This window comes from Eufriesea mexicana, unplaced genomic scaffold (genome assembly GCF_001483705.2).
Source record: "Eufriesea mexicana isolate 0111107269 unplaced genomic scaffold, ASM148370v2 scaffold2917, whole genome shotgun sequence".
NCBI classification, from domain to species: domain Eukaryota; kingdom Metazoa; phylum Arthropoda; class Insecta; order Hymenoptera; family Apidae; genus Eufriesea; species Eufriesea mexicana.
This window is the reverse complement of record NW_016910954.1, coordinates 659,114-674,170: the sequence shown is the minus strand read 5'-3', so window position 1 is coordinate 674,170 and position 15,057 is coordinate 659,114. Positions and strand designations below refer to the sequence as shown.

General features: G+C 39.6%; 2 protein-coding genes across 7 annotated transcripts in view; both read right to left on the bottom strand.

Annotated features, from left to right (window-relative positions):
• Nucleotides 1-3,695: 3,695 nt before the first annotated feature.
• On the bottom strand, nucleotides 3,696-4,531 carry LOC108550580 (uncharacterized). The gene is made up of 4 exons (XM_017904335.1): nucleotides 4,415-4,531; nucleotides 4,267-4,348; nucleotides 4,025-4,196; nucleotides 3,696-3,951 (listed from the first exon to the last, which is right to left on the bottom strand). The coding sequence occupies exons 1-4, from the start codon at nucleotides 4,436-4,438 to the stop codon at nucleotides 3,696-3,698; spliced, it is 534 nt and encodes a 177-aa protein (XP_017759824.1). The 5' UTR covers nucleotides 4,439-4,531.
• A 547-nt stretch (nucleotides 4,532-5,078) lies between these two features.
• sowah (ankyrin repeat domain family member sosondowah) overlaps nucleotides 5,079-15,057 on the bottom strand; it is a 168,900-nt gene continuing 158,921 nt past the window's right edge. For 5 of the 6 annotated variants that reach the window (XM_017904353.1, XM_017904351.1, XM_017904350.1 and 2 more), the window contains 5 exons: nucleotides 13,205-13,277; nucleotides 12,424-12,516; nucleotides 7,860-7,886; nucleotides 6,637-6,791; nucleotides 5,079-6,035 (listed from right to left, as the gene is read on the bottom strand). In XM_017904353.1, coding sequence (XP_017759842.1) covers nucleotides 5,751-6,035; nucleotides 6,637-6,791; nucleotides 7,860-7,886; nucleotides 12,424-12,516; nucleotides 13,205-13,277 — 633 coding nt within the window. In that variant the 3' untranslated portion in view covers nucleotides 5,079-5,750. Of the gene's footprint in view, nucleotides 6,036-6,636; nucleotides 6,792-7,859; nucleotides 7,887-9,927; nucleotides 9,953-12,423; nucleotides 12,517-13,204; nucleotides 13,278-15,057 lie in introns of all 6 variants that reach the window. The other variant, XR_001890433.1, reaches the window with a different exon arrangement.

The following is a 15,057-nucleotide window of genomic DNA, read 5'->3' as shown; positions in this document are numbered from 1 at the left end:
AGCGTCGATGTTACCCTGTCGCTAAACATCGTTGACACATCTGATCTGATTTTTCAACGCCAGCCTTGTCTTTCACAGTTCTAAATCCTGGACTTAATGAATCTGTCGATCATCTATCGACAGCGACTGAGTTCTTGTTAGTACTCAGCGCACCAGTAACTGCTGGTGTATACAATACGCACAGGGATCACGTCTATCATGAAAACAGCAACTCCAAACATAAGTGGTGGTCTGTCTATCACATCCGCTTGAATTGCTCTCTGATTGCCCGGATAGGTTGGTCGCACTAACGTCTGCACCCTTGAGGCTGCTGTGCAATAGTGGCCTGGTGATCTGTCACTCTTCTTTTGCCTCTCGTTTTTGGTCGAGACTTTGTTCCTACCGGCACAGTTGTTACTTGTACCTCGCGGTTTGTGCTTTTGCTCTTTGTCCTTGACCTATTCTTATCAATTACCTTACCAGCTAACTTATCATAAATGGCCACACAGTATCGATCAACGATGAATGTGATTCACCGACGCCTCGTGTTTGCATTATGTCAACTTCACGAGCCACCTGCTGCTCATGGAGTTATATATGGTCAGTGAGTACATTTTACAATCGAGACAAAATCCAGAGTCCTAAACGTGATGGATATACAAATAGTCCATGTTATTCGGACCGATTTTCAACAAAGGACTCATAGGCATCGTTTTTAAGACTACCCAGATTGACAGATCTAATAACTCTGGGTCTTCTTGGCGCGGCAAATTACGTTACCACTCCGCGCCTGCTTCATCAGTATGGCTTTCTGGTGCGGTGTTATTAGCCATCTTTATACTCAAAGCTCGTCTTTCTCAAAGAACAATTTAAATTTTTACTAGGAGTGCTCAATATGATCACCTAGGGTCGCCCGAACGTCTCCCTCGAGAGTTGTTTTTACGTGGTCGGCTCTTCCACTATAATGTAGTAATTAATATTGTAGTTGTTTACCTGGATGTAATGCTCAGATTTAATCAACTGAAAGACCAGGAAAGATACATAAATTGTACAAGTACTTTTGTAGCATCTTCATATTTTGATACAAAACTACTGTTTGGAATTTAAATTTATAAAGATTTATACCACTTAATTAAAAATTATTGGATCTTATTATTATGATTCTAAATATTGACCAAATATTTAAAATGATATCAGTTTAAAGTATTATTTTACAATTTTCACTTAGCACGCTCATTTTTATGTATGATAATCGTTTTTCAACTACTCAACAATCATATCCTTGTAAAGTAGAGGATATTTACTGTATAAACATATTATAATTCATAAAGTGCAGAAAATAAATCAAAACATAGTTGTATTTGCTCATGCTCATGTGATAGGGAATTGAATGAAGAAATGGCACTATGTATAACAGTGTTTATTAACATAATCACAAGTTAACACTGGGCGCTTTAATTATATTAGTCACATGTACCTAATCATTAACAGAATCAGAAATTAAGACCAGTTATTTACAGTTAATTTGACACTCTGCCTATGACAACCTTTCTTTCTAATTCGACAAATTTTTTAGGTCTGATTCCTATTATCCTCTTATCCACTTCATTTCATTACTTAGTTACATATTTTCATGTTTCCAGTATGTGATAGAATACTTGTGGTGTTCTAGTGCTATACCTTGTAAATATGTAACCAGATATTAAAAAGTAATAATGCATAAGGTTTATAAGTAATAATAGTTAAGCTTGATATATTACACAATACTGTATCACAAGGGTAATATCCCAAATTCATATTAGTATGCTATTAGTGATTATATTTACGTTTTAATCTAAACATCACTACAGTTTACTCATTCATCTTTTTCTTTGTACTTTCAGTTCTGTCAATAATTATGAGTATACTGTACAATCATCACAAATGCATACATTACTTGTTAGCTATTGAAAGAGTTTTCTATTAACATTATTTTCATGCCTTTTTAGAATTCTTTTCTTCTATATTATATGAGCTTATTTAAAACAATAAACTTATTACTTCCATATAAATAATTTTCAGAAGTATCAATAATAGTATACCATACTTCAGTTAATATTAAGAACCACATATCTGTGGTAGTAATTTTTCTTGTAACAATATTATCAAACCATCAAATTCATTCATTTAACAATTGATACACAAGTTTTATGTAAAAGAATGTTTTAAATGGAACCTACTGTAGTATTTACTTTTACTTACATAAATTTCAATTAGTTTTGTAATGAAAATTCCGAAATATGCTCGAAGAAAGGTAATATTAATTACCGATTATAATATTTAATTATTATAGTTGTGTGGTAGTAATGTCAAATGGTTTCATTTAAAATTTCCTTATATCGTAAATTTAGTCATATAAGCTTGAGATCATCAATCATTGTCCCAAAAACAGTATTTAAAATTGTAAAACAAAAAACTAATCGTATCACTTGTGATAGTTTCGAGTACTACTCGAATTCTAGTTGCCTTAATGCACTAATAAATTAATAACCGTTTGGTAACTATTTTATACCGAGACCTTGTATATTAGATATGGAAACCTACTTATACAGAGGTGCTCATGTAACACATTATTCCTAATGTGCCTGTTTTTATACAATTCTCATATGTAGGTTTTAAAGTCTAGTTGAGTAACTATAATACAATTTTAGTAAAACATACATGAACACTAAAAGCTATATTATACCTTTTCATTGTATAATAGACAAGAAAATATAGGAACATCGGAAATTTTATGAACGTATGTCTTCGTCATCCATTAAGCACTTCTATTTGAATAAAGCTAAGAGGTCACAAAATACTTGACTTGAATTAAATTTTCAAAAAATTTGAAATAAAAATAAAAAAAATATACTGTTTTGTTAATAATTAAATGTTTATTTTTATATTTCGTATGTAGAACATTATATTATTCCCCCGTGTCGAACTGCCAAACTACACACTTCTATAAAAAATGAATCATTTTGTATTAATCAATATTTTCTTGTCAATGTACTAATTATATATTCTAAAATATATAAGACATATGTATACATATACATAAACAGTACATACATATATTACAAGTATAATTAAAGTTACATTAAGATAGTACATATAGGTAGTTTTTATGACAGACGTTCTTTATATATTCATTGCAATGTTGAAAAGGAAGTGTCGTTTAAACAATAGTAATTCAAAGATGTATATAATACAAGTGTCGTCAATTTTTTTGTAGATAGATCTATTTTGAATACTCGAAGTAGTAACCTTGTTAAAATATACTTTCGTTACGTATTTTTATACATACAAAATAACGTAACACTATTACGTTTTAACCTTAGTTTAGAATGTTCACTATATTTATCCGTAGTTGACAGTAATGAAATAGCATGTGCCTCATACTTGCAGTGTTTACTAAATTACGTAGATAATGTGTCAAGATAAAAAATGCTTATAAAATACCATTAAGCAATAATTTATTTAATATCCACATTTGCAGTGACAGCTTAATACATATCATTTTAACTAGTTACACAATTTTTCATAGCACATCTAAACCTTACATATTTTAATTATATAAACAAAAATTACTTTCAATAATAAATATTTGAAAGAAACATAATACTCCTGTTTTTAATGTTTTTGAATTCCTTTAGGAGAATAGATACTATTTAAATATAAGGTACAAATAAATTTTATTCATTCATGGTTTTATTGCTATTATTTACATCAGCATTGTTTACATGGTTATCTGTTTCTTTTGTGTTTAAAGATTTTGCCAATTCATATAAATGGGAAGTATTTTTTCGTACTTCCTTTTCTAAATTTAGCTTTTTTTCTTCTTTCTCTTTCAGTAATTTAGTTGTTTCAGGATCCACAGGTTTTATAAGACCTTTGCTAGCTTTATAAATAATGCTTGTACTGTCTTCGAGTTTAAAAACAAATGTTATCCTGTTAGAAAATATTCAGATTAATTTATAAATTATTTAGTAATTCTTAGACTTTATAATACTTTTGTTCTTACTGTTCGACATCCAAACCTTCTTGTATTTTTTCTATCTCATCAAGAGAAATATTAAACGACGTTGACCAAGGTACATATATCTCTATCTGAGAATTTTTATTTCGTTTTACTTCTAAATATAACAAGTCTAAATCTTTATTATATTTGTAATTGACTTCCCAGTATCTTTTTGCTAGGTATAAACATTATTTATGACAGTATTTATAAAATACAAAAGACTAATTTTCATATTATTTAATTACCTTCACATAGTTCAATATAAACGTAAAATGTTGTATTAATTTTTACAGAATCAGTGCAGCCCAGTTTTCCAATATCATAATACTAACAATATTAATGCAAATTAATTTTAAAGCTAATACGTTTGAAAATTAGTTAAATTACACTTACACTAGGATGACATGTGTCATACATGGTCCTTTAGTAAAATAACTTTTTATGCTAAAAATTGAATCTTTATAATAACTACTCAGTTTAACCTACATTTGAAAACAATTCTTCAATCTGAATGAGATATGAAATGTAATTGTTTTACATTCAGGTTGACAAAGGCAGTTTACATTTACACTTTAAATACTTGACATTTATAGAAAGTAAATCAGGATTTGTTAAGGGAATGCGTGATAAATAAAGTAAATATAAAGTTACTGTCAGACACTACCTAAAATTTATAAGAATACAATGTTCTTGTATACATTTTCTCTGCGAAATTCTCTGCCGGTAATATGTTTAGAATATATATATAGAGACACATATATTGATAAGTAGATTTGGTATTGCAATCGAGCGACCTCTAGCGAAAGATTTAGAAAATTGCAAGTAATACTAGTTCTCAAGTAACCGAATAGATGGTGCTTGCACATTGCTTATTAAATTTTATCAAACACTCCAATTTAAAATCTAGAAGGAAACAATATATGTAGGTATAAATACAAGTAGTTGTTCATTATTTATTTCTTCAAACAAATATTTATACAATTCATTTCGAAAATCTACGATCAATAATTAATATATTTGTTAATAATGTGACAACATTGACAATATTGCAGTTCTTTATCCGCTATTTAGGTACATTGATTGTATTCACATTCTTAGGTGATAAATGTATCTTACAAAAAATTGTGCGCAGTACACCCTGTATACAAGAATCGCGATCTCGTTTTTATGCTTACAATAGAATATATATTTGGTGTTTGTGTAAAATATGAAATCGGTCAATCTAAAATTGCTTTCAACTGTTAAATTAAGGCACTTACAAAAACTACAATAATAATAATAATAATAATAATAATAATAATAATAATAATAATAATAGTAAAGAATATTGCCTTTCACAACAGAAGAAAATGTCATCAAAAAATAATTGTGCAAACTCTGTACGAAAACGAATTCCTTTAAAATTACTGTGGTTTTAATCAGTCAATTATAAGGGTAATTAATCTTCGAAGAAATTCGTATTTCGGATTTTAAACATTTTTCAAATTTGTCTCCGCAAGACTGTTTTATAACTTATAAAAGTGACGTACTTTAAGCTCGCTTGATACCCAATTATCGTCACGCTATCCCAACAATCTGCTTTCAGTCTTTTTTTTTTAAATATATTACATCAATTCGATGAAATCGAAAAAAGAGATTTAAAAATCGTTATTTAAAAAGACCAGAGGGCAAGGTACACGGTGATTCAGTAGAGCCTCAATTTTTCGCGACGTTAAACGCACGGACTGTTCTAAAGCTGTGCGGATCCTCTCCACGCGGAATCGAAGCCACACGCGGTGTCCGAGTCCGAATCGTTGCTTTGCTGCATCTTGGGCGCGGCGGAACTGACGGCTGTCGTGGAGGTCGGTCGGCGATGCATCGACTGACTCGACCGGGAGACCTTGCCCTGAAGGAGCGGAGTGTTTGGCTGACTGGCTGCCTGGTGATCCCGCGACGAACCGAAATCCTGTGCTCGTCGACTCCTCCTCTTCTTGATAGGCGCGTACTTTGGCGGTGGCATCATCTTCTGCTCCAACTTTGTAAGAATTAGAAAAATATTTATAACCTTTAGAGAAAAGAATTAGGACAACCCTTGGACGTTTCCAGCATGCTCTCGTAGTGCCTCCTTCGAACCGATCGTGCAAGCAATAAGAAATACAAAGTAGGAATCGTTTATTACCGACTCAAGATAAATCTCGAAAGAAAAATAATCACTGGATAACGTCGATTGTTTTTCTCAAAACAAAGATGGCCGCGAGTCACCGCTCGACACGTTCTGGAATGGACAAAGTGAGAAAATGTTCGCGTTTAAAATCACGATTTGTCAAGTGCAGCGTAAAGTGCGGAGATTGACGATTTTCGATTAAAAACGTGCGACTTGCGGGTCGACCCACGTATCCTCTTCGGAAGGAGGCAGGCTCGTGGTCGCGCGCACGGTAATTTCATCTCCCTACCTGTGGAAAGCGAGCGTTAATATTAAACGAGTTCGCGATTCGTCGCATAATATTCATGCATCAGGGGGGATACGGTGCTGCCGGTGCTCGTCCAAGGGTTGAATAATTATAGAGGGTTAAGCAGAGGAGGCCGGGTATCGGGCAATTTTCGAGAACGCGACCGTCTCTCTTTCTCTCCTCTACCTGCACATTATCCGCCGATCCCCAGCTCTTGTGTATCTTCTCGTGGTTGCTGCTGGCGCTGCTAGTTGCCACACCCAGGAACTGGCTGAACGCTTCCGTCGTACGTTTCACGCGTACGTTCAGCGAGCCAATACGCAGGAAACCAAGATCTTTCTCTGCGTGTTCAACCAATGATCGTGTTACCGCATTGCAATCATCGTGCCGCTAAACGCTTCCCGCTCTCCGCTGCGTTTAGCTGTTTTCTAAATCGTGTAAACGCCGCTACTGGCGCTACTGTTGCCGCAAGCGGAGCAACTAAACCGCACCGCTGCTCTTTTCATTGCTTTCTCGTATTTGGGAGTTGGTTCGTGTCGCATGCATCTACCGTGAAGGAAGTTGGAAGCGAGTCTAGGAGAATGACTATAGAACATGGACTACCGTTTAGAGGGGACCCTTGGTAGGTATTGTAACTTACGTAGGAAAGTGTTGGGGACTCAAACGAGGTTATCTTTTCTCTTTTTTTTAGATAGAGCGAGAATTTGCAAGGTGCTTGAAAGGGGAGCTGTGTGTAGAAATACGAGAGTCTGTGTACGGGATAGATGCATGAGTCTTACGGGGCGATTCCAGTAATTCGAGGTTAGAATTTTATCTATGAACTCGAGAGAAAATTGGTAAAGGAGAATACGAAATTTCTCGACGAGAAAGTTCGCATAAATGAATTTTTCTTTTCCTCTTAATGAGACGAGCCGAAGAAATATCTAGGTTCGTATTTATCTAGGGGATTTTGCCACGAATTTCCAAGCTTTTACGTATACGTATGGTAATGCGTTTTAACGTGTAAAAGCATACAGATATTTTTTTTACCGATCATTTTCCGAGATTAAATATTTTCTCCCGAGTCTACCGATTTCGATCGATTTCTCGAATTCTCCGCCAATTTTCTCCGTCTCGGTCATAGAATCTTTCTCCATAGAAATTGTCCGATTGATAATTGGAGACGCTACGTTACCAACGTGGATCCTAATCGTTTCACGTGCGAGTTCTCGCACTTTCGTTTCACTTTCGGATCTTTCAGGTGCAAGGAATAATACCACGGCTAGAAACAAGTGGTAGTTCAGCAAGATCAAAGAAAACTAAAACCACTCTACCGAACACTGTCGCTCACTACTCCACAGAACGGCCCGACGCATGCACTAAACTAGCTCCATTTAATTAGTGATCGTTCCATGCGGATTATTTCTTACCTGCATGCTTTTTCCTTGCTTTTATTTCTGAAATAAAATAGAAAATCATTTGAGACTGTCTCGTGGAAGCCGCGGCGGGCGCGGACGTCGGAGCAGAGGAATATCGAGGATTAATAGACACGGGCTGATTATTGGAAATTACTGGATTGCCGGTACTCGACGGAATTAGTCGTCGTGGTTAGAAAAACGTTAAGAGCGACAGCGCTTGCGGCATTTGCAGGCTGTTGCTGTTGGTTAATGACGAACGAATCAGCTTCACAGGTTACACTCAGTGCTCAGTAACGCAACCGACTGAACGAAAAATAATCGAAAACAAAAAAGAAAAAAACAAAAAAAAAAAAAACAAAAAAATGACCCAGGCTCAGAAAAATCAAAATTCTTCAACGAAAAATTTCCGGAAAACGCTCTTTGTCAAACTTCTTCCTCGATCAACGTGACATATGCTTCGACGCTACTCAGCACTGATAACGAAAAGAAAAGAAAAGAAAAAAAAAATCGTACTCTTTCCACGCGAATGAGTATCGAAGATCGATTATCCCGATTGTCGGTGAAACGGTTGAACCTGTCGCGTATGCAGGACGAAAGATCGGACAGGGCAGTCGGACTAACCGGGTGAGTTAATCTGGTTAAGAAGCAGGTCGCGTCACTCGGTGTCCGCGCGTGAAATCGCGCGACGCTGGCGTCGCTAGTGGCGACGTCGAGCGCCTTCCGGCACGGGGCCGATTTTCTCTGGAGAAGCGCGGTCGCGTGTTCCATCGAACGGAAGATCGAAGGGGTGAGTGAACTCGCGGCAAGGATCAACGTGCTGCGGGTCGTGTAATAGAGCGGATTGCTGTTAATCGAAAAAGAAAACTCTGCCTCGGAACAGTCGAATCGTATACCGGGCAACACGCGTTCAGAAAACGGACGTGGGTGGGGGAAATCGGCCGATTTTCTCATGCTCGCGTACACATGCTTTATTACCACGCGCGTAACAGTGACAACAAAGAAAACACTGACGATTGTCGTTGGTCGACGATGTGGAACATGCCTGAATCTCGCTTTTCTTCCGAGTTGCTCGCGCGCGTTTTACACGATCGGCGGAGAGCATAAGCGTGTAAATTGAACGTGATAAAATCGCGTTGCCGTTCGAGGAACGTTCACATCGTCGGCCATGGGGTTAAATCACATCGTTTCTACGGTGCTGGGAGTGTTTTCAGGTACTACTGCCACTTCGATTGATCGTCGAGACGTATCTTTCTTTTTTCCTTATTTCTCTTTCTATTTTTTTTTTTTTTCTTCTCTTTTTTTCTCGCTCAAAAGACAAATCGTTTCGGAGACAACGTGAGGCGAGGAATTTTGCTCGTTTTACCAATTGTTTTATTTCAACCATCTCGAACACGCGTCGTTGCGTCGCACTTCGAGAGTATCGCAACATGAGAATACCACGCATCGATCGTTACACAAGTGTGATTTAATCGTGTCGAAGCATTCGACGTGTAAAAGCGCAACGTTAAACAGCAACGACAACGTCAAACGACAAGACAAACGGGAAGATATCCACGCGTTCGTAACAGCCAGGTATCTTCGGCGCGCGGTTACAGAGGCCAGTTAGGCACACGTAAGGTGTCAGGACGTCATAAGAGGACGAGTGTGTGCGTTTCGTTAAAGAGACTGAAGCGAAGAGTCACGAGTACCGGACGTACACAAATTCCATTGGAATTTCGGGAATGAACGGGTCCACCGTCTCGCGAGTACCAATCGCAATCGAGGAAAACGCGTGGAAAAGAGAAACGAAGAAGAACGAAAGAAAAATAAAAAAAAAAAGAGAAAAAAAATGGAAAGAAATGTATAAATGACACGAAAGGGCTGATTTAACTCCATTTCTGACTATATATTTTCTCGTTGCAGGCCATCGAGGCGTCCCAGATGGCGCGCAAAGACGCGAAGTGGACCCGCGGATTCTCCGCGCAATACTCACGTCAGCGTCGACAAAAGTGACAGTCATACGTTACTCTAAGGTGCGGCTACTTTAATCTTGCGACACAAGCGCTTTACTACTTTAGCAGAGGTGTGCTTCTGAACTTGCCTGAGCGTAGCGGCAGCAGTAATCCCTACAACAGAAGAATACTTCCAGAGCCCCGATACTCACCGAGAACACAGAGGACAGAGGAGGTAAGAGTGAGAGAGAGCCCGAAACCATTTCCTGCTGTCTATTTCGATCGCGTGGTCGCCACACGGAATACCTGTACACCTTTTACTTTATCTTCTCAGGAGGAGGATTGCGTTTAGAAGCAAGCTGGTGGTGCATGCCGCGCGCTCGTGCTGACTGCTAATGGGGACCGATCGAAAGTATCCGCGAGGGATCGTGGATATGATTGTCGAATAATTAGTATTCGGACCGCAGGTTTGGGAGATGTTGTCGGTTAATGAAGAGGTTAAAGAGACGGAGAGATCGTAGCTTGTAGCGATTATATGGTTCGATCGAACGATTAGTCGAGAGATCGCGTGAGTGGTCTTTAAGTGTAATTGTAGGGCGAAGCATTTAAGAGGAAACAGGTAAAAATGCAGGACTCTCGAACGTACGAGAGAATTCGTTGTAATTATCTTATTACGAACAACAGTGTTCCCTGTTAGGTGCTTCGTTCCGATTAATCCGAGAAACGATTAAAATCTCCATCGATCGCAGAAAACAGGTCTCGTGATTACGCAGGACATCTCCATCGTGCCCCGACGTGTCTGCCTGTTTTGCGAGCTGTGGATCAGCCGAGGAAACGAATTTGTTAGAGGAAAAGCACGGATCTTCAGCGAGCGTCCAATGGTATTCCCCGCGCGAAGAAGTTCGTTCCAGCGACGATTTAGAGGATAGGTGGAGAATGGCCGACGAATTTAGCCGTGGCCGATAAAGATGGTGGAACGACGAGGTGCGCCGTGGATGCTCGCGGACTGGTTAATGTCTCGTGTAGATTACTCGCGACTGCATGCTACCCTGGAAAGCGTATGGAAACTAGGAAGCGAACGTCGCCGGGACACGGCAGGCGAATTCCTCGGGACGGACATGCGCGCGATGAAAAGAAAGCTGATAGCGAAAATAGAAGGCGAGAAGACCGAGGCTGAACCAGAACCAAGCGCATGAAAGCGGTGCAAACTGCGGTGTACCTGGTGCGGTAACCTGTAATTGCTCTATCGCGACGATTGAGCATCCGTACTTTATTGTTGCCGTGTTCCATTCCGCGATGCGAAATTTATTTGACGCAATTATCCCGCGAGTATATTCGTATAATCGATTCGACGAAGCTCGGAGGAAATTGAAAAGCGTTAAACCCGGCGATCATCTCCTTTGTATAAAGACTCCTTCCTCGTCAACTGTAACTCGTAACAGGCTACGTTCGGCTAATTTAGCTTGCTTTAAAGGAACGCATTTATGTATTTTATATTTTTAATTTTTTCAGTCACGATACGCTATTGGATAAAAGTATGAATATTGATTGCTTCGTTAAAGCAGCGATGTTCGGATAATTGAGCTGTCCAGAAGTCTTTACCGATCAATTTTACCATCGGAATATTTACCATTAACTTTTCACGATCTTCTACGTATCCGCTGTACTTTTTACAAATTTTAGTACCAAAACACGAGTGTTCGATTTTTCGCGAGTCTTCACCGATCGACTTTTCGCAGAGGCTTCTCCGTTTCGCTGTAGGGATACCGGCGCATAAATTCCTTCGAATCTTCACCGATCGATCTCTATTCGCAGCAGGTTCCACGATTTCGGTATCGAAGAAATCGCCGTTTAATTTCTCTTTCTCGAATGAAAAAATCCACAGCGATTTATCTCGACACGTCGACCTGTTTGCCTTCCACGTTCGGCGCGGTTAAGAGTTCGTCGAGGAATAAACGGTGTTAATGCTTTTAGCCCGTAGCATACGCGGTCCGAACGATTTGCCGAACGAGGCGCGCCGATTTAATCGGATCGGCAGGGACGCTTTTCGAGATACCATACCGGTCGACAGGGGGAATCCTCGTGGACAGGGGGAACAATGCGTGCGGGCACGCTTTCCCCTAGGCTTCGAGTGTTCGCCTCTTAATGTTGCGTAACTTTAATCGCGAATGTTCGGGCGACAATGGTATCTGGTCGTAGCATTGAAACGGGCGCGTCCCTCTCGACCAACTGGTTTTCTCAGGCTCGCGATTAACGCGAAATTAATAGACCGCCGATCGTGCCGAGATAACCGCGACGGTAGGAAAAAAAAGATCGATCGTTGGGAAAGAGAGTGAGAGAGATAAGAAAGAAACGGAAAAATAAAGGTACACGTACAGGGAGTAATTTACTTGGCGATTTGCGTAAATGCTACCTCCCTTGCGCGAATATTATGAAACTTTGACGCGTCTCATTTACGGTGCTCGCCGATAACATCGCTCGATCGTGCGCCTTGATAGTGTTCGCATTTACGAGTCAATTATTGCGCTAAGCGCGGCTAATAAATTTTATTTATTTCTGCTTTGTCTTTTTCTTCTTTTGCGCTTTTTTGCTCCTTATCCTTTTGCTCGGCGAATTTCTTTGCTCGAAAGGAGCGCGGTACTTACTGCGGAAGGTGTCCTGACTGACGGCCGCCTCCTGGGAGACCAAGTATTGTCTGGCCTTCTTCCCGCTATAATCCCGCACCTCTTGATTCGCACCTGTAAATATCGCGTGAAAAGAATATGGAGCAGATGCTCGAGCAATCCTTTCGCTCTTCCTGCGTGTCAGTTTCGTACGTTTAGGTTTATCCGCGAGGATTCGATTCGGTGTAGGATCGTGGCAGATTTTTCCTAGGATTCGTGTCGGATAGGAGGATTTAACCCTTATCGGTGGTAAGTCACCTCTCACGTGACAACAGTACTTTGTCGCTGCGGTTGTACGTCACGTGGCAGGTGACATGACGAAAACTTGTCGCATATTTAACGAGATTAGCTACAATCTAGTGAGAATTACGTATAAAAGGCTAGCGATAAGGGTTAAGAATAGGAGGTATTTATTTATAGATAGTTAGAGGAGGTTATCGCTGTTATTAAAATAATTTTTTCCAGAGAATTGGATCGCGGATATTTTACTCGAATAAATATCCCGATGAAGAAATAAATAAATCTCCGAGAAATGTGTAATATCTCTATAAATGGGCGAATAATTAATGTTTTGCGTATTATCGACATGTATCGAGGATGTAACGAAATATTGGGATATTCCTTTGAAATTTGATAATTGCAATAGTATCGATAATTCCCTGGCGTATTTATTCCTCCACCGTTCGTTATGAATTTGCATATTCGAGTTAGCAGAACGCACAGACTCTGATAGATGTAGGAATTCTGAACGTATTCAACTCACCGTACACCTGGACCAACAGATTGAAGATATTCTCGTGATCGAACTGCATGGCGATGTGCAGCGGCGTGTATCCCTGGAAAAGTCCACGTTTTCCTCATAAGTGGAATCGCGTAACTCGGATCTAATGGTGATTTACGAAAGAAATACTCGAGCACACGCAACGAGCTACGGGAAAACGGCTTCTCCATTGACGCGTTATCGCGCCGCGGTCGGCCCCGCGATTGGAGGACAGGCTGTGTAAGGAAAAAAAGGAGGTGGAAAAAGCGGGAATGGCGGGGTCGACGGAACGCGGAGACAATGAGGAATTAATGGCCTCGTATTATGAATATCACTCGGAGCGTGCGAATTTCGCGTTTCCGCGACGCAACAATATTATCTCCGGGCGAGCCGCGTGCGTGCACGAACGGGCAGATTGAAACGCGATGCCGCGAAAACGAACCTTGCGTGTGCCGATCTGTCCGTCGCACGCATGAACTTTCCGACTTTCATCCGGCTGTTGCGCGCCGATCTCGCCGCTCTGCGGTTTCTGCCGATTCACCGTTACCTGCCAGCATCGACGACGCCTCGCGTCGCGACGGCCTCTCCGGCTGTTTGACAATCGCTCGCGAAAGACGCTTTTCAGTGTTAACTTTGCACGTCGATGGGTTCAGAAAATTAGGAGAAAATTAGGAAAGTGTTTTCCTCAAATTTTGAGGTTAATAGGTTATGTATACTGACCGTTACCTGTCAACATGGACGACGTATTGGGTCGTGACGGCCTCTGCGAATGTTTGACAATCGCTCGCGAAAGACGCTTTTTCGTATGAATCTCGGAAGTGAATGCGTTCAAAAAATTAGGAAAAAATTTGGATACTGTCTTTTTTAATTTAAACGTTAACCCTTTCACTACGAAAGACGTATATGTACGTCCTCATAAATTTATCAATATATAGGAAAGACTTAAATACACGCTCCTTATATTTTTCTTACTCTATCACTTTTACTATTTTACCAACTGATTCCACCTGAAATATAACATAGCAATTGAATATCGGCAATTGTTTCAATATTGTTCAGCCAATTGTCAAATATCGCGCTGTCTGTATTGATGGTTCTCTTTGAGAATGTACCGCAGTCAAAGGGTTAATAGGATATGTACTGTGACTGTCATCTGTCAGCATCGTCGACGTATCGAGTTGCGACGGCCTCTCTGACTGTTTGACAATCGCTTGCCAAAATTACTTTTCCGTACGAACCTTGCAAGTGGATGAGTTTCGAAAATTAGGAGAAAATTGGGATAGTATCTTCCTTAATTTAGAGGTTAATAGGATATGTACTGACTGCCATCTGTCAGCATCGTCGACGTATCGTATTGCGACGGCCTCTCCGACTGTTTGACAATCGCTTGCCAAAATCACTTTTCCTTGTGAATTTTGCAAGTCGATGGGTTCCGAAAATTAGGGAAAAATTGGGATAGTATCTTTCTTAATTTAGAGGTTAATAGGATATGTACTGACTGCCATCTGTCAGCATCGTCGACGTATCGCGTCGCGACGGTTTGACAATCGCTTGCCAAAATTACTTTTCCGTGTGAACCTTGCAAGTGGATGAGTTTCGAAAATTAGAAGAAAATTGGGATAATATCTCCCTTAATTTAGAGGTTAATAGGATATGTACTGACTGCCATCTGTCAGTATCGTCGACGTATCGCGACGCGACGGTTTGACAATCGCTTGCCAAAATTACTTTTCCGTATGAACCTTGCAAGTGGATGAGTTTCGAAAATTAGGAGAAAATTGGGATAGTATCTTCCTTAATTTAGAGGTTAATAGGATATGTACTGACTGCCATCTGTCAGCATCGTCGACGTATCG

What these genes read in the sequence shown, in the direction of transcription:
- LOC108550580 (XM_017904335.1), bottom strand. Translation starts at nt 4,438, where the DNA reads ATGTATGACACATGTCATCCTAGT. An exon ending in ATGACACATGTCATCCTAGT is followed by an intron (nt 4,349 to 4,414) that starts GTAAGTGTAATT and finishes TAATATTGTTAG; the next exon opens with TATTATGATATTGGAAAACT. An exon ending in TTATATTGAACTATGTGAAG is followed by an intron (nt 4,197 to 4,266) that starts GTAATTAAATAA and finishes GTTTATACCTAG; the next exon opens with CAAAAAGATACTGGGAAGTC.